Source organism: Balaenoptera musculus, chromosome 9, assembly GCF_009873245.2.
Source record: "Balaenoptera musculus isolate JJ_BM4_2016_0621 chromosome 9, mBalMus1.pri.v3, whole genome shotgun sequence".
NCBI lineage: Eukaryota > Metazoa > Chordata > Mammalia > Artiodactyla > Balaenopteridae > Balaenoptera > Balaenoptera musculus.
Window position 1 is genome coordinate 77,054,977 of NC_045793.1, and position 21,778 is coordinate 77,076,754.

Here is a 21,778-nt window from a genome sequence, read left to right on the forward strand (position 1 = left end):
GGTGGGTTTTTTGTTCTTTTCTAATTTTTGGTTTAACATTGCACAACACATTTCTTCATTCTGTAACTGATGATGGGGTAAACCACATGCTGGAGTTTTCAGAAAATTAGAATAACCTATAACAAGTACTAATAATGAAACGTTAACATACCGTTAATATTCTATTCATAACAAACACATTTAAACAAGCTTTAATGAATCTGCAGCCCAGATATGGGTAAATATACTTTACTCCTAACTCAACACTCCACTATTTTAATAGTATTGAACATACTATATTATCACGATTTTCCCCCCTCCCAGCTTCCAAAGCACCATTAAAACTGCTCTTTAAAACTTCAAAATGGTAAGCGGCAGAACTAAACTATACTTTTCTAAAAAGTATGCAATCGTAGATTCTTGTGTATGTATACAAGTCTCCTCCCCAACAATAACAAAACCACAAGAAACTACAAAGTGGGTGCATTTGGGGAAGGAGAAAAAGATCATGTCAATCATTTTAATCATTTTTATGGTTTAAACTTTGCCATGTATACTATGTTTTTTTTTTTAATCTTCCAACTTTTTAAATTACCATAGAAAAAACAAGTTTTGCTCGATTCTTGTGGGTGTTCTGTATACAATACAGTATCTCAAAAAAAAAAAACAGTTTAAGATCCATTTGATTTTAGTATGCACACCACTCACCAACAGATCTAAGATTAAACAGGAACATTTTTTCCGGTTATTTTTCTCTTCCCCCACCTGTTTTTCCACAAACTGAAAATATACATTATATTACATTATAATTTACCTATAAATAGGTAAATTATAATATAATATCCATGAGATATTTTATATTCTCTTTTTGAACCAAGTCTTCAAAATCCAGTGTGTATTTTACACACAGACATCTCAGTTTGGACTAGCCACATTGTGACTGCTTGATAGCCAGCCACACGTGGCCAGCGGCTGCCCTAGTGGGCAGCGCAGTCCTAGACCCTAAGCTTCATGAGAGCAAGTTCTTGTCTTCTGTTCACTTCTGTCTCCCAAGAACCTAAAGTAGTAGCTGGCATGTAATAAACACTCAACAATTTGTTGAATGGATCATTTAAAAACTGCCAAGATCAGCAAAACAAAGCCATTTAAAAAAGAAAACTTAATGGCAAGCTACCAAGCTTTCTCAAACCAATAAAAATATAAGGAGTGGAAAAGACTTGTGAAATACCTTGAAAGGTCATTGTTGTATTTAATTCTTGGAAAGAAAAGAATCATTGCCTAGGGGCTTCCCTGGTGGTGCAGTGGTTAAGAATCCACCTGCCAATGCAGGGGACAGGGGTTCAAGCCCTGGTCTGGGAAGATCCCACATGCCGCGGAGCAACTAAGCCCGTGTGCCACAACTACTGAGCCTGCGTGCCTAGAGTCCATGCTCTGCAACAAGAGAAGCCACCACAATGAGAAGCCCGCGCACCACGACGAAGAGTAGCCCCCGCTCACCGCAACTAGAGAAAGCCCGCGTGCAGCAACAAGGACCCAACGCAGCCAAAAATAAATAAATAAATAAAAATTAAAAAAAAAAAAAAGAATCCACCTGCCAATGCAGGGGACACAGGTTCGAGCCCTGGTTTGAGAAGATCCCACATGCCGCGGAGCAACTAAGCCCATGCACCACAGCTACAAAGCCTGCGTTCTAGAGCCCGTGAGCCACAACTACTGAGCCTGCACGCCACAACTACTGAACCCGCGTGCCTAGAGCCTGTGCTCCGCAACAAGAGAAGCCACCGCAATGAGAAGCCTGAGCACCACAACAAAGAGTATCCCCCGCACGTGGCAACTAGAGAAAGCCCGCGTGCAGCAACAAAGACCCAACGCAGCCAAAAATAAATTAATTAAATAAATTTTTTAAAAAAATCATTGCCTAAGAGAAGAAAACTACTTCTCCTGCGATAGGAACAAAAGTAGTTATCTTCTAAATTTAACTAACTTACGTAGGGCAAGGAAAGCTGGCTGAAATGTGTCAGAGGCTTGACTCTTTACTTGGTCATCCTTACAAATACAATGAATCAGCACAAGCTTCCAGCCTCAAAACATATAAATTGTCAAATGAAACTTTGATGGTGCTCTTAGATTCTAGCCAATTTTCTTTAACATTTTAGGAATAACCAAAGGTTATCATACTGAAGGTACTGAAGGCCTTTCACTTTCTTAGGCAAGACTTGTAGTCATCATGTAGGGTTCACTTTGGTTTGAGGAACTTAAAGCCTAACTGTGCCTGCCCAAACGCCCAAACTCACTTCATTTTGCTCATGCACATTGAAATGCTCCCTAACTATCTGTCTTTTATACACCTAGATTTCTCTTTTGTGTTTAGTTTCTTATCTTTTTTTTCCATTTGTTTTTTTTCTCTCTTCCCACACCTGTTTTTCACAAACTGACTTGTGTAAAATTCCCTCTCAAGGCTAACATGCCATGGAGTTGAATAAAATCCTCAGTTGCTCTTGCCATCTGTTGTGTTATGATGTAAATACACATTCACAGGAATACCTAATCCAAATAATTTCAAACATCACATTACTGTAGAGCAGCAATTCCCAACATACAGCATGTGGACTCCTGGGCGGGGGCGGGGGGTCCCTGAGACATTTTCAAAGAGGTCCAAGAAGTCAAAACTATTTCTATAATACTACTAAGATGTTATCGGCCTCTTTCACTGGGTGGACATTTGCCCTGATGGTGCAAAAACAATGGTGGGTAAACTGGCTGGCACCTTAGCGTGAATCAAGGCAATGGCACTAACCTGTGGTACTCATAATCATTGTATTCTTCACCAGCACTTGCAGTGAAAGTTAATTTATTTCATTTTTAAATGTCCTTAATGAAAGAGTAAAAATTATTAATTTTCTTAAATAACCCTTGAGTACACATCCTGTTAATATCTATGTGAAGAGAAGAGCAGTACACATGAAGCACTTGGGCTACCTAATATGGTTGTCTGCAGAAAAAGCACTGTGCAAGAGTGAACCAGCCACTTTTTTTCACGGAGCACCATTTTTACTTGAAAGAGCTATACACTAACTGTGGTTATTTAAGATTGAATGTCTGGTGGACATTTTCTCAAAAGAGAACAAAATCAACCAGTTAATTCAAGAAAAACTAACAGCATTTGTTGCCAATGACTGAATTTAAGCTTTTAAGTAAAAATCAGAATTTCAGCAAAAATATCTATCACCTTGAGCTTTGACAGTTTCCCAATACTTCGGGATAAAAATGCAACAGAGACCAATGGATTTTTGTTTCTTTGTTTGTTTTATTGTGCTTTGCTTTACTGCACTTTGCAGATTTTTTTTTAAATTGCCTTTTTTTTTAAATGGAATTGTATGGTATTGGTAGAAAAACAGAAATATAGATCAATGGTACAGGATAGAAAGCCCAGAGATAAACTCACGCACATATGGTCACCTAATTTATGACAAAGGAGGCAAGAACATACAATGGAGAAAAGACAGCCTCTTCAATAAGTGGTGCTGGGAAAACTGGACAGCTACCTATATAAAAGAATGAAATTAGAACACCACCTAACACCATAAACAAAAATAAACTCCAAATGGATTAAAGACCTAAATGTAAGACCGGACACTACAAAACTCTTAGAGGAAAACATAGGAAAAACACTCTTTGACATAAACCACAACAAGTTCTTTTTTGATCCACTTCCTAGAGTAATGAAAATAAAAACAAAAATAAACAAATGGGCCCTAATGAAACTTAAAAGTTTTTGCACAGCAAAGGAAACCATGAACAAGATGAAAAGACAACCCTCAGAATGGGAGAAAATATTTGCAAACGAAGCAACTGACAAAGGATTAATCTCCAAAATATACAAACAGCTCACAGAGCTCAATATCAAAAAAACAAACAACCCAATTAAAAACTGGGCGTAAGGGCTTCCCTGGTGGCGCAGTGGTTGAGAATCTGCCTGCCAATGTGGGGGACACGGGTTCGAGCCCTGGTCTGGGAGGATCCCACATGTCACGGAGCGACTGGGCCCGTGAGCCACAACTACTGAGCCTGAGCGTCTGGAGCCTCTGCTCCGCAACAGGAGAGGCCGCGATAGTGAGAGGCCCGCGCACTGCGATGAAGAGTGGCCCCCACTCGCCGCAACTGGAGAAAGCCCTCACACAGAAACGAAGACCCAACACAGCCAAAAATAAACATAATAAATAAATAATAAATAAAAATTAAAAAAAAAAAAAAAACTGGGCGTAAGACCTAAATAGACATTTCACCAAAGAAGACATACAGATGGCCAAGAAACACATGAAAAGCTGCTCAACATCACTATTAGAGAAACGCAAATCAAAACTACAATGAGGTATCACCTCAAACTGGTCAGAATGGCCATCATCAAAAAATCTAGAAACAATAAATGCTGGAGAGGGTGTGGAGAAAAGGGAACCCTCTTGCACTGTTGGTGGGAATGTAAATTGATACAGCCACTATGGGAAACAGTATGGAGGTTCTTTAAAAAACTAAAAATAGAACTACCATATGACCCAGCAATCCCACTACTGGGCATATATCCTGAGAAAACCAGAATTCAAAAAGAGTCATGTACCAAAATGTTCATTGCAGCTCTATTTACAATAGCCAGGACATGGAAGCAACCTAAGTGTCCAACGATAGATGAATGGATAAAGATGATGTGGTACATATATATACAATGGAATATTACTCAGCCATTATAAGGAACGAAACTGGGTCATTTGTAGAGATGTGGATGGACCTAGAGTCTGCTATACAGAGTGAATAAGCCAGAAAGAGAAAAACAAATATTGTATATTAACGCACATATATGGAATCTAGAAAAATGGTACAGATGAACCTATTTGCAGGGCAGGAATTGAGACACAGACGTACAGAACAGACATGTGGACACAGGCGGGGAAGGGGAGGGTGGGATGAATTGGGAGATTAGGTTTGAGATAAATACCCTACCATGTGTAAAACAGATAGCTAGTGGGAACCTGCTGTATAGCACAGGGAGCTCAGCTTGGTGCTCTGTGATAACCTAGATGGGTGGGATGGGGGGAGTGGGAGGGAGGTCCAAGAGCCAGAGGATATAGGTATACATGTAGCTGATTCACTTCATTGTACAGCAGAAACTAACACAACATTGTAAAGCAATTTTACTCCAATAAAAAAAATTTTTTTAATTTAAAAATTTGCGCTTCCTTGGTGGTACAGTGGCTAAGAATCCACCTGCCAGTGCAGGGGACATGGGTTCGAGACCTGGTCCGGGAAGATCCCACATGCCGAGGAGCAAGTAAGCCTGTGCGCCATAACTACTGAGCCTGCGCTCTAGAGCCCGAGAGCCACAACTACTGAGCCTACGTGCCACAACTACTGAAGCCCACGCGCCTAGAGCCCGTGCTCCACAACAAGAGAAGACACCACAATGAGAAGCCCTAACTGGACACATTTTAGGGATGCTAAGACCTACACATCCAGACATAAAGTACAAACTTTTTTTTTTAATACAAACTCTTAACTTATTCACAATGCATAACTCGTACTCTACAAAGAAGTGTGAAACAATTCTATGTATCTGTACATGTGAGAGCAAACTATGGGATTATGCAGGAATAGATACACTCAACTCTTATTTTCAATCTCCACTTGTAAATACACACGCTTACTAATATAAGACAACACCACTTAGGTGTCAGATACTCCAAGAAGTCCTTTACAAACATTATCATTTAATTCCCAACAACCTCACGCAATAAGTTTTATTGCCCCTATTTACAGATAAGCGGAGAAATCCAGAGTACCATCAGTTTGCCTGGGATCACAGAGATGAGCAAGGATTCTAACTGACGTCTGTGTGATTCCAAGCAAGGTACCACTGACCCTCCCAACAGTTTGTGTACTGTTGCCCCTAATTTTGCTCAGTTAATAGTGTGTGCACAGCGGAATCTAAAATATGACACAAATGAACCTACCTACGAAACAGAAACAGACTCACAGACAGAGAACAGACTTGTGGTTGCCAAGGGGGTGGGGAGGAATGGAGTGGGAGTTTGGGATTAGCAGATGCACACTATTATATATAGAATGGATAAACTATAAGGTCCTACTGTATAGCACAGGGAACTATATTCAGTATCCTGTGATAAACCATAATGGAAAAGAATATAAAAAATAATGTATATGTATAACTGAATCACTTTGCCGCACAGTAGAAATTAACACATTGTAAATCAACTATACTTCAATTTTAAAAAAATTATAAAAGTAAAAAAATTGGGAGAGAAATGGGAAAAGAAGGTAAAAGGTAATATAAGAACATTGATCTCATCATTCTAGTCTAGGGAGGGAGGTAGATATCATCTAAACTGACTTATAAAAAAACAGAAGACTAAGTACACATCAATGAAAAATTAGTTGATCTAAGAAAGAAATGGCAGATCTAGGAGTTGTCTTGTTGACGCTCGGAGAATGCTGCTCTTTATGGTTGAGCAGGTATTTCTGCTGATGGGGGAGGTTTGGTCAATGCCTAATGCAGATACACGATGCACAGTGCGGGGAGAGGGGAGGCCACAGGCCAGAGAACATTTTTTTATGTTTAAATTTTCCTGGGAATTCCCTGGCAGTCCAGTGGTTAGGACTCCACGCTCTCACTGCGGAGGGCCCAAGTTCGATCCCTCATTGGGGAGTTAAAGTCCCATAGGCCACGCGACATGGCCAAAAAGTAAAAATAAAAATAAAAAAATAAATTTTTCTTGCCTTGCCAAAAAAAAAAAAAACAGTGTGTGTACATAGAAGGGTCTCATTTTTCTCCAAAGGTTCATTATATCATTTGAGATGTCTTAATAAAATCAAATAATACCAGGTGGTTTAATCATTACCATTGACTAAAACTATGACTGTCATAACTGACCTTAAAAAAGCGGCATAGGCTCAGTCAGCCTTACTACAGGGTTCCTAGTCCTCTCACGATTTACCCTAATCACCCTGTCAGAGGGTGTCCTGGGAACAGCTCCATGCCCCATGTAATGTTCTGGGGCACAGCCGTTTCCAGGAAGCACTTAAGAGGTAAAAGCAGCTCAACATAATCTGCTGGTGAGCAGATCCCCAAATTAACCCAAGCACCAAGTCTTGCATGAGATGATCCCAAATAACCATCTGGTAAACGACATTAACTAAACTGAGTGAACCCCTAAAGTTAAACGCATGAAGAATCAGATCTCCTGAGCCCAGCAGAACACGGGGTGCTCTTGCTGCCCCTATGGGCTCAGGCTCCACCACAATCCTGCCTCACGCTCGGGCCTCTCTAATTCCGAACAGCTTGCCATTCCCCCGCACACACCAGGGTATTTCACACTTACGTGCCTTGCCTCCTGCTGTCTCTTCTGCCTTTCCCATCCCCACTGCACACAGCCTCAGTTGCCTTCACATGCCTTGCTCTCTGAACCCATGCCTAGCTGGTTGCACCAACACTCAGCTAAGCCCAACGCGCCTCCTGTGTTTCTGGGGCATCCCATACATAACTCGTGATGTATTTACCCCTTCTCTACCTGCAGAGATATTAATCCACCTCTGGGATCACTGGCACCGTGAGCCACTGTTAGTGCTGAAGACAAAAATATCACTCAGGGATTGAGACAGAACAAAGTACAAGTCACTATACTCCATGTACTTTTCTTCAGAACAAGTATCTTCTTCATCTTTCTAGCCCCTGAAACCTAGTATGGAACTGCCTACAAGCACAGGTGCTCCATCTATGCTTGTTAAACTAAAAATTTTTTATAAGCCATAAGGAATGAATTCACTTCTGAAACTCAAAAAGCAAAATGCAGAAATAGGTAAACTTGCACACCAAAAATACAGAAATTAAAATTTCCAACCACACTTATCTCTCCAAAGAAAACCAAGAGCTTCTCCATTTTTGCAAGAACAGCTGACTTTAAAAAAGTAGTAAACATTTGGGGATCACTGGAGAGAACTCAATCATCATCATAGGTTTTCTTAAATAAGCTCACCTATCATCATCTGCCCAGCTCCAGTGGCAAGCTGAGGAGGACTTTGTTTTGAAAACTAATTCTTTTTGTTGTTGTTGTTGTTTTTTGTTGTCTTTGCTTATTTTGCTTTGAAAACTAATTCTTAATCAAATTTCTCCTCAAAATATTATTTAGTAAAGCTCCCACTGCAAGTAAGTATTGTTAGTTTCTGAGGTAAGATCCAAAATTCAAGGTGGTAAGTATAAGAGAACATAAACCTCAGGTATTCGAACTTTAACTTTTCAGAATTTAATCTTTATAGCTTTTGACTTAATTTTTACATGTAAGGGACACAAACGAATCGGGACCTAAACTTGTCAGAGTCAGCAGAAGATCCATGGTAGAAAGAATAAGGCTGTTCCTAGAATGATACAGTCCTCCATGCTTGAAAACACCGTTTTACGGGCTTCTATGGTGGCGCAGTGGTTAAGAATCCACCTGCCAATGCAGGCAACACGGGTTCAAGCCCTGGTCCGGGAAGATCCCACATGCCGTGGAGCAACTAAGCCCGTGCGCCACAACTACTGAGCCTGCGCTCTAGAGCCCGTGAGCCACAACTACTGAAGCCCATGAGCCTACAGCCCGTGCTCCACAAAGAGAGAAGCCACTGCAATGAGAAGCCCGTGCACCACAACGAAGAGTATCCCCCAATCACCACAACTAGCGAAAGCCCACGCGCAGCAATGGAGACCCAACACAGCCAAAAATAAATTAATTAATTAATTAAATTTTTTTTTAAAAAAAGAAAGAAAGAAAAGACAGTTTTTAATCAAACTGTCTCACTGCACAATTCACTGAAAACAGCTCCTTGGTTGTCAAACTATGACTAACCATGTCAATAAGTAAACTTATGTTTTGGGCAGAGCACTTCCAAATTTAAATGTGCATGTCTGTTGATATAGCAATTTTCAGTCTAAGAATTCACCTTATAGAAATATCCAACCAAGCTTCCCTGGTGGTGCAGTGGTTAAGAATACACCTGCCAATGCAGGTGACATGGGTTCAAGTCCTGGTCCGGGAAGATCCCACGTGCCACGGAGCAAATAAGCCCGTGCGCCGCAACTGAGCCTGCGCTCTAGAGCCCACGTGCCACAACTACCGAAGCCCACGCGCCTAGAGCCCGTGCTCTGCAACAAGAGAAGCCACTGCAATGAGAAGCCTGCGCACAGCAACGAAGAGCAGCCCCCGCTCGCCAAAACTAGAGAAAGCCCGCACATAGCAACAAAGACCCAACTCAGCCAAAAATAAATAAATACATAAATACATTTATTAAAAATATATATATATATCCAACCAAGAGTCCTATGACATACATATACTTATGCTCCACTGAAATCACTATGAAAAGAACATTTAAATTGTTGCAACTATTTATATTGTTGCAATGCAACTTGGTTTAAGGAGAGTGAACTATTTGTACCTACACTGAAGATTCTTCAGGATACATTATTTAGTAAAAGCACAAAAAATAAACAGTATGATTTGATTATTAAATTAAAAAGTGTGGATACATGCACAGAAAAATTTCTGAAAAATAATATACCAAGTTACCAGCTATAAGACATGGGAAATACATGGGGATAGGGAGGATTAAAGAACAAATATTTTCACAATTCATGTGTTTTGAATTAATTTACATGCATACATTTGTTAAGAATTCATCAAGATGTTTTATTTAATATTCATATACTCTATTGTACCTAGGTTATACCTTAATTTTTTTTTTAAAGTAATACATACTCAATGAAGATAAAAACAAAAAGACACCACCCAAAGATTTCTACTTTTATGAGCCCACATCCCAAACAGAACAAAAATTTTTCATATTTCTGTTATCACCACCAAATATAATATACATCCAGCCTTCACATTTGAATCTCAAGAGGAAAAAATATAACAGCTGCCATGGGAGTGACTACTGGGTGATGCTGTATTGATGCTTTATACACATCCCCAGTATCCTGAGGCATCCTTTCCATTCTAACCTCCCAAATTTGATTTCCTCATCCTTAAACATTTATCATCATGAATTCAGAAAGTAGAGTTGGGATTCAAACCCAGATGTAACATTCTTCTGGCTACACCCTTCAGTTCAACAAGAGCACATGAGGCAAGCATCAGGGCTCCTCATCAAGATGTTTCAGTACGATTTCCCCCTCCTACTCTCTCCCAGTCCTTAATATCCCAAGCTTAAGAGACCTCTTTCCACGAGGCAGGATCCTACTAAACTTGGTAACAAGGCGGGACGACCAGGCACCATGGACTCCACACAGGACACCTCTACCTCTTTTGCCATCTAAAACACATGCTGTGAATCACAATCACCTGCCTGGGATAAAGCCATGGCATCTACCTCCTCATGCCCTCTGTTCTAGTCTCATATCTCCTTAGGCCCCCTCCAACTTCCCTGCAATTCATTTATACTAAGATGAAGCTGCTTAAAAAAGCAAAACAAAAAAACAAAAAAACCTTCAAGGAAAAAGTAGTCTCATTTTCTGTCTTAAAACAGGATGTCCGGATATTTTTATTTTGCAGTAAGCCCCGGATTCCAGACTACTTGTACCTGTCTTTTCCCTGCAGGAAGACAATAAATCAACCCTTCAAAGAAGCCAAACAAGATTTCTTTTTTCTTCAGAGAAAGCAAGAAACAGGACATCTCTGCTCCGACTTGCCACTGCAAACAAGATCAGGCTGCTGTGTAAGCTACTTTTTGAGGATTTGACAACTTTAAATGGGAGAAATGAAGACAGGGCAGAGTCACAGGACCTGGAAATGTGTTCCACTAATCACCTGCAGCGCCATGGGCAAGTCACTTCTTCTCCCAGGGCTTTACAGAAAATCCTTTGGTAAAGCAACTAATACCATTTTTAAAAAACCCTATTGTGCTATCTCATTTTTATTAGTTTTCTCTCTTAAAATAGTAGGTGTTTAACACATTCTGAAAGTAGCATTTTATTAATCAAAGGACTTGCATAGACAAAGAAAGTCTTAAAAGAGTTATTCAGACCAAGTCACCTGCCTCAAAATCAAGTGCTCTAACATACCACCTTGTTTTGGTGACTCCTGTGGCCAAAGACAGTATTCATAATTTGAGAAGGAGGCTAATTTACCAAGGACCAGATTTTTTAATATGCAAAAATGAGAGAATTTAGGGCACTTCAAGGGTTTCTTATATTTCTTATAACTTAAATTTTATGAATAAAATGGACAGAATGCTTTATTCAAGTATACTAAAATAACAAAGTGATTAAAGTATTTTAAACCTCGCCCATAATATTCAAAAATATTGTGGCCATTAGTGTCAGCCTTTGCTTGTCTTTAATCAAGTATTTAGACAAGCACATAGAAGCACTGGACTTTGCACTGTTTTGGAACCAAATATGTACTAATAAAAAGCAGAATGGGTTGTCCACGGGAAAGTGAGCTCACAGTCACCAGAAGTGTCAAAACAGACGCCAGAGTGTAGGTCAACTGTTACCAACAAGTCTTGCCCACTGAACAAGAGGAGGATCTACTAACCTTAGGAGCTGCTTCCATCTCTAGCAACTTAAAAATAGAACATACTTATAGATGTTTCTGGAACATAAAAAAAAAAAAAAAAATGAACTAAAAGCCTAATAAATGAATCCTGGAAGAAAGGCTGTATTCCAGGTTGCTCCAAAATTTGTAAATCGCTCTCCATTTATTTACAGCACAGCCAGAAGGCTGAGACTTAACACCACTCCCACTCACTTTTTCATCCATCTAAAGCACAAACTCTCAGTGATACGCTACACAGTTGATTACTTTCCTTCTCCACAGGCTTTCTTCACTTCTCTCTCAGAAACAGTTCGCTGTGCTTGACTTCCGCTAATCACTGGCCTCCTTCACTCTCCTCTGCTGGTCCTTCCTTCCTCCTAGAGCTCCAGGCTCAGTTCCTTGATGATCTTGTCCAATTCCATGATGTCAATACCACAAGCTAATGAAGCCTCGAATGCTCACCTCCGCTTCCTACCTTCTCCTGGGCTCCAGACCAATATATCCAACTACCTACTTGACTTCCTCATTTAAATTTCTAATAAGCATTAGAAACAAAATATGCCAAAAGTAAAGCTCCTGACTTCCACCCAAGAACCTGTTTGTCTCACAATACTCTCCATTTTGGTCAATGGCACCACCTTCCAACCAGTTGTTCTGGTCAAAAAATCTTGTCATCCTTTCCTCTTCTCACACCTCTCATCCAATCCATCAGCAAACCCTATTAGCTGTTCCGTAGAAATAAACAGAGACTGACCACTACTCATTACCTCAAAAGTTAACACCATCCTCTTACCAGCATATTACAAGGGGACTGGCTCCCCATTTCTAGTGCTAAATGCTATTTTCAGGTATTTTATGTTCTAAGCATTTTCAAGCCTAAATGCTCCCCTCCTCCAGTTTGTGGAAATCTACAAAGATGGCCACCATCAATTCCTCCTCTGTGTACATGCATGCCATTCCACCATCAAGAGACAGAAACTATTTCCACATCCCCCTTGAACCTGTCCTAGACTCCTGGCCTGCCTTTATCAATAGAATGGGATTAAAAAGCAACAATGTGCCAATTCTGCACCTAGCCTTTAAGAGGCCCAGCAGCTTCTGATTTCACTTGGGGTAGCCAGCCAGGGGCCACTACTGAGTGATGAGATACAGAGTAGAGAAAGATGACCTGGATAAGCACCAAGAGGCCAGACATGTGAGTGAAGTCTTCTTGGACCTTTGAGCCCAGCTTAGTAAATGACCCAAAATGATACCACGTGGAACAGAACTAACCACCTAACAGACCCATATGACCATAGGAAAAAGTAAGTCGCTGTTGTTTCGAGGCACCAATTTTCAGGGTGCTGCGACAGAGAACTGAAACACCATGATCACAATGGAATCAACATCCTAAACAACTAAGTGATAGTGGCCGATATTCTAAGGACTCAGGCCTCTTTCAGCTTAGAGTTCCACTAGATTTTAACAGCATTTTTTTTTTTTCCATTTCAAAGTTTGGTTTGAGGAAACAATAATTCCATAATTTCAAACCTTTTCCTAATCAAGTTAAATGGCCTCAGCATGATTCTCTCAAACACATAATTTATGTACTATGGACTCCCCTTCAGGGCAACAAAATTCCTATACTATATTGATATTTATAGCTTTGTTTATTTACCAAATACTTACCAAACAGCAATTTCAGACCACGATAAATCTTAATAGAACACTGAAAACTGTTTGCAACCAGCTTTCAAGCAAAACTCTGTAGTCAAAGCCCATTTGTAAACATCAGATTTATGGGGCAGAGATCCTAAGTAAACATGCCAATCCAGGGACTTCCCTGGCAGTCCAACGGTTAAGACTTCACACTTCCAATGCACGGGGCACGGGTTCAATCCCTGGTCGGGGAACTAAGATCCCACATGCCACGTGGCCAAAACAAAAACAAAAACCAAACAAACAACAACAAAAAATTCTATGCCTGTGGTGATAGTTACACAACTCTGTAAATATACCAAAAATCATTGAATTGCACAAGTAAAGCAAGTGAATTGTATGGTATGTAAATTATAACTCAATAAAAATTTTTAAAAATAAAAATGCCAATCCTATCCCTTGGTCACTGCTCCCACACTGCCACCTCCTGTCTTATGACTCTAGAAGCTTGAATCAGAGTCAACAGTTGATAAAGGAAACTCAACTAAGAATAGCACAGACTCTCTCCTTCCTCCCAGACGAAACCAACCACCAGCGTTCCTGAATGGATAATTCACACTTTTCAAAATTAGTTACTGCTAGAAAAGTTGCTGTCTGAATGCTGCTAAAGACTATTAAAATGGAGTTGCTTCAAAATATATATCAAGGTGGCTCAACAGCTTCACTTTAATACAAAATCCCAGACCTATAACAACACATGAACTACAGTAGTGTGGCTCACAAAAGCATTTCAAAGTATGGCAAAGATCATGTCCCTCTTGCTGACTGCCCAAAAGAGGTACACGTGCAAAAGCAACTGAACTACCATACTACAGAAAAGAAATACAAGTCAAGTTCCTTACAGGGAAAAGCCCAGCTCTCTGCAATTCCAAAATATATTTTTAAACCTTAGCTGGTAACTCATTTATTTCAAGCAGAATGCAAAACTCAGAACAAAATATGCCTCCTGTTAGTTTATTATAATGGCATTTGGCGTGAACAGAGAATGTAAGTCATCACACAAATCAAAAGGAAACCAGAAACAGAAGCCAAGATTCTCAGTTCCCACTGGCTCCAGGCACATGTCACGTTTTCATAACGTCTTCCTTGTTATCATGGACAGCCACACAGAAGCTACTTATCAACATTTTTTTTTAATTCTAATAAAGTGAGAAAGAAAAGTAAGAAATCTTTTAAACTTTCTCAAACCGTACTGAGAAAACAACGTGAAATCAAGAAAAATCTCATTGGCTACAACCACTTAAGCAGTCATGCATTACTGATCTTAAACCGAGCACTGCAAAGATAACCTTGCCTATGATTCTTTACCAGCCGTGAAAGTTTCCTAACATTCAGAATCTCAGGGCTATGCATGTTTGAGAAATTCCCCTAATTCACAAGATTCACCTGTACCACCACTGATAAACCAGGGGCATACCTGTTAAAATATTTAGCATTAAAAGCAGCTTCTGTCCTGAGACAACAGGGTCTTATGCCCTGGCTAATGGGCACATGGCTAGTCATGGCACCATCCTATTCTATACTTAACAGCTTTTAAAAGACAGCACTAGCTTTTAAATGGCCATTTAAAGTAAGATATATTTAAAACCACAGTAATTTTTATACATGCTCTACCCCATTTATATGCTAAACATAAGGTTCTAATACGGAAATAAGCTGTTCATTTTATTTCCTTTTTTTTTTTTTTTTTTTAATTTTAAGGAAGCAAGAAACAAAGACATTTGAGCTTAGGCACCACAGTCTGTTTTAACGGATCCTTCCTGGAAAAATATTAACTATGATATCCCACTATTTTTTCTCTTTCATTCAAATATGTTTTGGCTACATACAATTCTATTCAAGGCCAAGAGCTAAATCATGAGAAAGTTTAAGCTAGAAAAAGCTGGAAAATACACAAATTTTCATAATTTAAAAAAGTAATGGAAAACGAATTAAACCACCATCCGCTCAGTTCCCCAGTGTCAGCAACTTTCCTGTTACCTCTCCCATGCCCAAGAGCCCACAACATAACAAAAAGGAAATCGGTGCTATTTACAAAATCATATAGGGGCACACACAAGGTTCCCCAAGATACCAGTGACTCTTCCAACCAAAGTCAGCTACCGTCTTCCAAGGTAAAAACAATTTTCACACCCACCCTCACCCCCAAGGAGGGAGGGAAATTCTTTTTAAAGCTTATACCTCCAGAGTGAAGCCAAGTCTTCATGTGCTGTATCTTTTATATCTGTAACAAAAAGTACAACACTATCACTGGTACTCAGTGCAATCTTCTCTTCATTCTGGATGCAGGGGACCTCAAACTCTGTGAAGCACTGCTATAATCTTCCCCAACTGGGGGGTATCTGAATGCAGAAAAGCAACATTCCTTCCACATTCCCTTGTGACTTCGGTAATCATGAGCTAAGCTTGGTCTGAACCAAACTCAACAATGCCCCTTCCTGAAATGGTCCCACCCAGCTCTGCTCCCCATCAGAGGTGGGCCATCCTACCACGCATCAAATCACCCCCTGGGCCTGCTCCCCTGTTTAGCTGCTGCAAGCCCATTGATGCATCTCCGAGTGCTGCCATAAGCATTCTTCAGCACCGGGCTCCCAACATGCCTTGCACAGCAGGTATAAAGGTCACTGCTGCATATGTGGGTATGCCTGCCTCAGGTGCCCACATGATGATGGGATGGAATGCAATGACTGCTAAGCACAAAGAACTCCACCCAGAAGTCCAGCAGGCTCACTGGCAAGGACTGGTCCGCGGCATTCAATTCACTGTCACCAGTACCACCTCTTGACCCTCCTATAGGTGCTGGGCATGTGGATCACCAAGGTGCCTTCTCTGCCCTCTCCCAAAGCCTATTCAGACAGTGGAACAGTCCAGATAAGGAAAACTACAACACAGTTCCAAGGTTCAGTTAGAACAAAATTGTAACACAGATTTCCAGCAAATCTCCCCGGGTAGGGCTTCCCCAGTAGCGCAGTGGATAAGAATCTGCCTGCCAATGCAGGGGACAAAGGTTGGATCCCTGGTCCGGGAAGATCCCACATGCCGCGGAGCAACTAAGCCCGTTCACCACAATTACTGAGCCTGCGCTCTAGAGCCCTCGAGCCACAACTACTGAGCCCGCGTGCCTAGAGTCCATGCTCCGCAACAAGAGAAGCCAACGCAATGAGAAGCCCGCGCATCGCAACGAAGAGAAGCCCGCGTGCAGCAACGAAGACCCAACACAGCCAAAAATAAATAAATGAAATAAAAATTAAAATTAAAAATTTTTTTTAAAAATCCCTGGGCAGAGAAAGCAAGCTCTATTGTTGTTTTTAGCCATTTCTGTACAAGCAAAGGACTTACTTGATTGCTTTCTAAATCAGTTAAAAAAAAAAAAAAGTTGTCTCCAATGTACTCACTCTTATTTGCTAGTAAGACAATATCATTCAAAATCCTCAGCATTTTAATGCTAATGAAAATCAGCTACAAAATTTAATCTACATTATTAATAAACTGAAGAAGTTTCCATTGATAAATACTTTCTGCCACTGGTAACATTTTACTTTATGTGATTTCCTAAGCAGCAACTCCTGTTTGTCATAAAGTAACAAGTAAACTAAGTATGTTTTTAGGTTGGGCAAAAGCCTTTAAGAATAAAACAGGCAGTCTATTAACCAGACAATGTTTTTAATTCCCTACACATGGGGGACAAATTCACACCAGCCTGGAGAAGGAAAATCAGGAGAGTAAGGCAAAGTTATTGCATTTACACACAGGTCAAGACATTTAATGTTTAAATTTAGAAACTCTCAAATGTTAAAATGCCTGTCCTTCAACACAACCATCTGCCTATTTCTTATTCAACATCTGAAGAAAATTAAGATACAGTGGCTAAACATGAAACCAATTAGAATTTGAAGAATGTGCTTACATTTTTTTCCAGTAGGTAAACAATTCAGACTATGCCTTTAACCTTTTTTTAAGGAGCTATGACTTCTCCCCCAATTTTTCAATCGTTTATTAAACTGAGATCAATTTAGATAGTCTTCAGTACACATTCTATTGTTTTAGCTTTTAAAAGAGAATTCCATTGTGCTATATAAAATAACTTGACCCCTACCAAAATTCCCAACTAGAACTAAATCTGGCCACGCCAAATCCCTTTCCAACTATCCTGATGAAAATTAAGCACGTGGAGAAGAGAAATCCACAAAAATCCAAACAGGCTCGCTAACAAAAACACAATTTGTGAAAGTGCTTTACCTGGAAGGGAGCTCAATCTAAAAATAGGCATAGGGACTTCCCTGGTGGCACAGTGATTACGAATCGGCCTGCCAATGCAGGAGACACAGGTTCGATCCCTAGTCCGGGAAGATCCCACATGCCGCGGAGCAACTAAGCCCGTGCGCCACAGCTACTGAGCCTGCGCTCTAGAGCCCGCGAGCCACAACTACCGAAGCCCAAGCGCCTAGAGCCTGTGCTCCGCAACAAGAGAAGCCACGGCAATGAGAAGCCCGCTCGCCGCAACCAGAGAAAGCCTGCGTGCAGCAGCGAAGACCCAACACAGCCAAAAATTAATTAATTAATTAATTAATTTTAAAAAGAAACTAAAAAAACCCCACCCTTTAAAATAAAGTAAAATAATTTAAAAATAAATTTAAAAAATAAAAATAGGCATAGGATGACCTGTTAGGTAGGCATCTCTCCCAGCCAAGCACCAGGGAAATGCACAGCAAACCCTTTCCACCCTCCAGCATACACACCCTCACCAATATCTAACCAGACGCTCTGGCTGCCCTAGTTTAAATTAACTTCCAGCTTACTACTTGGCCCAGGTTGGGAGTGGGGGATGGGAGCGGGGAAAGGAAGAAAGCCTAACCCCACCTTGCAAAGCCCAGCAACGCATAAGCCAACACCAGCACCACCGGGAGGAAGCAGAGCCTTTCAAGTCAGTGCTACAGAGCCGGGATCTGGCCTGCTCTGGAGAAGGGAGCCATTTCTCCAAAATACTTCAGAGATTAAAACACAATCTCCAAACATTCTGTAAACTGACACACTACACATGCTTTCCGAAAAGTGCAATCCCCCTTGTTTAAGTAGCAAAAATCTTCAGTCTTCTCCATCTCTTGGTGGTTATCTGTAAGCAATATTTTTTAAATGGGGGCGGGGGTGGGGGGAGTAGGGGGAAGGCCTGGAGACAAAGGCGGGTTTGCAGAAAGCTGTCTTACTCTGCAGTGACTGAAAGGCGCTTCTGGGCAGGAGAAGCCCAGGCGTTCACTCACGTGTTCCAATCCCGGCGGGCGAGCTACCAGGGTAAAGGCAAATTCCTCTCCTCTCAGATGTGCGGACGGCCTCCCAGGCCTCTCAGACTCGTCGCCGCCAACTCGGGACAGAGAAGGAAAGGCACGCCACACCCGCGCGTGTCTGCAGCTGCTTTCGCCTATCCTGCACTTTCAGGTGGGGGGCGGCGGGCTGGAGCGGTCACCCATTGCTTCCTAATTCCCACAGATGCCCAGAAACTGCCCTTTGAGACTTTGATTTCCTGTTGCAGCAACTTGACCTACTCTGCCGGAGAACATGTAGCTGTGAGAGCTTCCTTAAGCGACTTTATACCAGTAACAATAATCCAGTGGCAGGGGCCACAGACAAGTCGTCTATTCCTTCACAGCAGTACCAACACACACTCACACTCACACCCACAAACCTGCCAGAAACTTAAAAGGCAAAAGACGGGAAACGCCAAGTCATACAGCAACCCAATAACAGTAAGAGGAAAAGTTGTTTTCAGCTGTGTTGAGTCTCTCCTCCCAATGGTTGAGAACAGAATCAATGAGAACATAATAAGTAAGCTCACCTTTGCCTTTTGGGGACCGAGTGCTCAACTTCTATGAGTTTCCCGTGCAGTTCCACTTTACCTGCGGACACACAAGAGGTGGAGGGGCAGTTGGCCCGGTTTAGCGGCTCTCTGGGCCCGAAGGACCCGCACAGCCTAAGCAGCGACACGAGTGGCCTCCTGAGACCCCGAAAGGCACCCGGACGTGGCTCAAAGCCGAAAGAGAAACCGGCCCCGCGCGGGTGGGAAGCTGAGCCCCTGGAGGCTGCGTGTGTGTAACTTACAGATGGGTGGGAAGGGGGATCAATTGGCTGACCCACTACTTGGGGAACACTCTACCCGCCCCCCCCCCACGTCCGCTTCCCCAGAGACTCCAGAAGACAAGTTCGGGGGAAGGGGCTACGTGGTCTTTCTTCAGGAGGGGGCGCCCAGGCCCTTCTCCCGGGTTCAAGTCCAGGCCCGCCGGGAACTGGCAGTGAGCGGCGGGAAAGGCTCGAGGACCGCAGGGCAGGCGCGGCAAGAGCGAACGTCCAGAGGCGCAGCTCAGCACGGACTGCACAGCGCGCGAGGGACGGCGCGCCACCCGCCACCCCGAAAGGCATGTGGCTCGGAGTGGGACCTGAACACAGCCTTGCCCCGGGCGTCCCCCCCCGCGCGCCTCCCCGCCACGCACGGCCCCCCGCCCTCGCCGAGCGCTCCCCACCAGTCCCGGAGGCCGCGGCCCGAAGCCTGGCAGCCCGGCGCCACAGCGGGACTCGCTCCGAGGCGACCCCTGGTCGCCCGCGCCCACCTGCCCCTCTAGCTCGTTGTACGCGGGAAGGTCGAGCAAATAACCCGGGTCGCCCTCGCCCGCCTCCCGCAAGGTTGAGGGGAAGCGCGGGGCCGCCCGTGCTAGGCACCACCCGCGGCCTCGCTCGGCAGCCGGGTCAAGGCCACTTGGAGTTCTCCCGCGACCGGGGTCTGGGGCGGGAGGGGAGGCAGCGAATCCAACACCACAAATAACCGGCAGGGAGAGGAAGGAAGGAGCGAGAAACAGGCGTTCGCTCTCGGCCCCCAAGCAAGGCCCGGCGTGCCGGAGCCTGGAGCACGCGCCTGGGCCCGGGCGGGGCGCGGGGCGAGCACCCCCCTCCTCCAGCCCCGCTCCCAGGCGCCACACAGTCCCCCCCGCCTCCCCCTCCGAGCCCGCGCCGGGGCTTTCTTGACAGCGCGTTCGCTCTCAGCCCTCAAAGCCCGGCGGGGGAGGGGAGCCGCGGGGGCCGGGTAGGCGCCCGGGCTGGGAGAAGGGCCCCGACCCACGCGTGCAGGCGCCCGGGCCTCGTCCCCTCTCCCCCGCCCGCCCAGGCCGGGGCCCTGTGTGGACAACCCCGTGTCAGCCGCGGCCCGACCCCGGCAGGCCCGGGCAAGCGGCGCGGGGCTGGGCAGGCGTCCCGGCAGAGCCCGGCCGGGGCCCACCTGAAAGCGCTTCGATGGCCTTGAGGGCCCAGCTCTCGTCCGGACAGTCCACAAACGCGTAGCCAGTCTTCACCAGGAAGGGTCCCGACACCGGGATCTTGGCGTCCTTGAAGATACTTTCCAGGTCCGAGGGGACGGCGTTCTCGCTGAGGTTTCCGATATACAGTTTGTTCATTGTGAAGAGCGGTTGTTTAAAAAAATTAAGAGAAAAACGAAAAATTAAAACCACCCACAGCGATGGATGGATCCGGCGGGTTTTGTTCCCCTCCTCTTCTCGCCGTTAAAATACACAGACACACTAAGAACCAAGGACAAGAACGAGGAGCGAAAAATCAGATCCGAGGGTTTCTGTTTTTCCTTTTCTAGGTATTAAAAAAAAAGAAGAAAAGAAAAAGCCTTGCTACAACCCAAACGCATCAACGAGTCTTCCTAACTCGGAGGAGGAGGCGGGATTAGCGAGAAAAAGGAGGAGAGGAGGGAGGGGGGGAAACTACTTTTTGTCTCTTACTCCCCAACCCCTCTGGCATCGGCCAGCGGACTGTGAAAATATCACACTACGTGAGGGCAGGCGCCGCCTCCCCATAAAAAACCCAGAAGGGTGACTGGCAGGGGGGAGGGGAGAAGGGGTGGAGGGAGGAAGGCGCAGGAGGCGGAAAAAATCCGCTCCGAGTGTCCGGCTTTTTGAATGAGCCACGTGTTCAAACTACAAATCAACGTCTCACGTGAGGAATCCCAGCGCCTCAATTAGAGTGGGCTTCGCAGGAAAAAAAGAGCTAGCAGGAGGAGGAAGAGGGGGAGGGGAAACGAGATTGGGCGAGGGACCGTGAGAAGGCGAGGAGGAAGAGGGGCGGAAAATGCTAAAGGAGCCGCAGCCGAGGCACGGAGGGGAGCGCGGCCGGGGGAGCAGATTGTCACCACGGAGTTTAGAAAGGGTTATCTGGTCGGGGCGGATCCGGAGGGGGAGGGGAGAAATATTGATTTTTTTTTTTTTTTAATGAGATAGGAGTCGGGGTGCTAACTAGGCAATTCCTCAGCTCTATTTACCGGAGTTTTAAATGTTCGATTTTTAAAAAGAGGTAATTAACAAAGCCAAAGAGTCCCCATTCCGAACTCGCCTTGTGGCTTTCATGACACAAGTGTAACCTCGGCAAAGCCGCGAGCACCTTCCCAGGGCTGGCAGGGACGGAAACGCAGTGAGGGGGTGGCTGGCTGGGTGGGTGCGGGCGGGAGAGGCGGGCAGACGCGCCCCACCCTGTGCACC

General features: G+C 43.7%; 1 protein-coding gene across 1 annotated transcript in view; it reads right to left on the reverse strand.

The window, feature by feature from the left end:
* IGF2BP3 (insulin like growth factor 2 mRNA binding protein 3) overlaps window positions 1-20,962 on the reverse strand; it is a 148,698-nt gene extending 127,736 nt beyond the window's left edge. Inside the window, exons 1-2 of the mRNA XM_036863772.1 lie at window positions 20,518-20,962; window positions 19,087-19,147 (exon numbers count right to left, since the gene is read on the reverse strand). Coding sequence (XP_036719667.1) covers window positions 19,087-19,147; window positions 20,518-20,692 — 236 coding nt within the window. The 5' untranslated portion in view covers window positions 20,693-20,962. The remainder of the gene's footprint in view (window positions 1-19,086; window positions 19,148-20,517) is intronic.
* Window positions 20,963-21,778: the final 816 nt, after the last annotated feature.